Source organism: Octopus bimaculoides, chromosome 3 (genome assembly GCF_001194135.2).
Source record: "Octopus bimaculoides isolate UCB-OBI-ISO-001 chromosome 3, ASM119413v2, whole genome shotgun sequence".
Classification (NCBI taxonomy): Eukaryota; Metazoa; Mollusca; class Cephalopoda; order Octopoda; family Octopodidae; genus Octopus; species Octopus bimaculoides.
The window spans coordinates 25051468-25053314 of NC_068983.1; the positions used below are offsets into that span (position 1 = coordinate 25051468).

The window sequence follows — 1847 nt, forward strand, 5'->3', positions numbered from 1 at the left end:
ATATACATATCCCGCCACACACATCAAAACACATATAAAATTTGTATAATCCAAATTATTCAGGTGCAAATGGAAATGAGATAGTGTATTCGGCTCTGTATTAGCTAGCCTGTGCTTTACAAAGTTGGGCTGTGTCGTCCTAATATATATATTTTAAAGGAAAACTTAGAGTCATTTAAATAAATACTCTTCTCATATTGCTCTTGTCCTGGTTTAATCTTATTGATGAATGCTTTAGGTCAGTGGACGAAAGAATTAATAGAATCAGAAAAATATGAAGTAGTTTGTTATGAAGTGTTACATATAGATGCAGTTTTCCAAGGATAGGAAAAAACTATAACAATCTAGTAATTCTATTGTGTTAAAGCTATAAATCAAAATTGATTTCCCGTATTGGCTGAACGCTACACAGAGAGACCCAGTGCTGGAGTGATATTTCCTTTGTTCAACTATGGAAACATGGAAATCAAGGGTAGCGCTCAAAAGCATTTTACAGGCTCTCTGAGATTGGTAGGAGGGGAGAAGAAAGACATACGTACGTCAGGAAGCTGGTTCGAATATTTGCAGCAAAATAGATCCATCTAAACTACCCCATGAGTTAGATCATTGGTGTTAAGCCAGGAGATAAAAAAAAAGGCCACAGCGTGATTTGAATTCAGAATGAAAGAGGCCGGAAATCCCACAACACATTCTTTCGCTGCCCTAAAGTTTTCACCAGTCCATCGCCTCCTCAATTTTCAACACCAGAAGACAAAATAGACCTTTGCGATATTTGAACTAAGATTGCATGTTGCCAGAATAAATACCACAAAACATTGTATTTTGTTTGACTCTACCAATTCGCTTCTAAAAGCCCAGAAGAGAAATACTACAACGAACAAGCGATCGGCATAATCAGCATAAAAAATCTTAACACAAAAATTATATACTACTTCCATCCACTAACGCTTCATCTTATGCCTCTACCGTAATAAAATATTCACAAGCTGCTAATATATGATTTCAGACCTTTCAAAGACCCTCAACTTCATCTACAGTTAAACCAGATTCTAGCACTTCTCTTCTACGGTTTGGCACCGATTCTTCATGGAAAATCAACTATTACTATGACTTCAATTACAAATGGTTGCTTTGAAGCCCGTTGGTTGTTCTTAGAAGAAGAAATAAAGGTTGGTAGCAGTAATTCTTTATATATTTCTTATATATACTGTTGTGGTATCAACACGTGAAAACAAAGGAAAACGTTAAAAAAAAAAAAAACTTCAATACTTCAGTAAAGTGAATATATTTACATACAATTAAAAGTTTCAAGCTTAGCGATGGCTGATGGAACAAAAAATTATTCCAATAAGCAATGACAACCAGCCTGAAGAGTCGCTATTGCAGATTAATATTGTATTGATGAAAATACCAGACATCGCTACTCCTGGAGCCTGTACGTACGTAAAAAAGGTTCCAGGTGTTGTGATGTTTCCTGTTCACAGTATATAAACAGTTGCATGCACGCGCACTACACAAACACTCACCTCACTCTTTCTTTATATTTTGAACCTGTGATTATGAAATATTACTTTGCAGCTATATATTTAAAACGGTATCTTCCCAGCCATGTCATTCTAACTTTCATTCCATTACATAATGTTTTTTTTAAACATTATGTAAACAAAATTGTGCATTTCGAATAAAATTTTTTAGAGACGATTATAAGTCAGTCGTGTTTATAAATATACGTGCGTCTGTCAGTATTATGCAATGATTTATGTGAATACATTTATATACAGACACGCTCATATATATGTATGTATCTATCAATGTACCTATTACACACACACACACACACACACACA

The 1847-nt window shown here is 34.7% G+C and overlaps 1 protein-coding gene across 1 annotated transcript in view; it reads left to right on the forward strand.

The window, feature by feature from the left end:
- LOC106870461 (protein inturned) overlaps positions 1-1847 on the forward strand; it is a 99839-nt gene that overhangs the window by 47804 nt on the left and 50188 nt on the right. The window contains exon 8 of the mRNA XM_052966717.1: positions 1007-1169. Within this exon, the coding sequence (XP_052822677.1) occupies positions 1007-1169 (163 nt within the window). The remainder of the gene's footprint in view (positions 1-1006; positions 1170-1847) is intronic.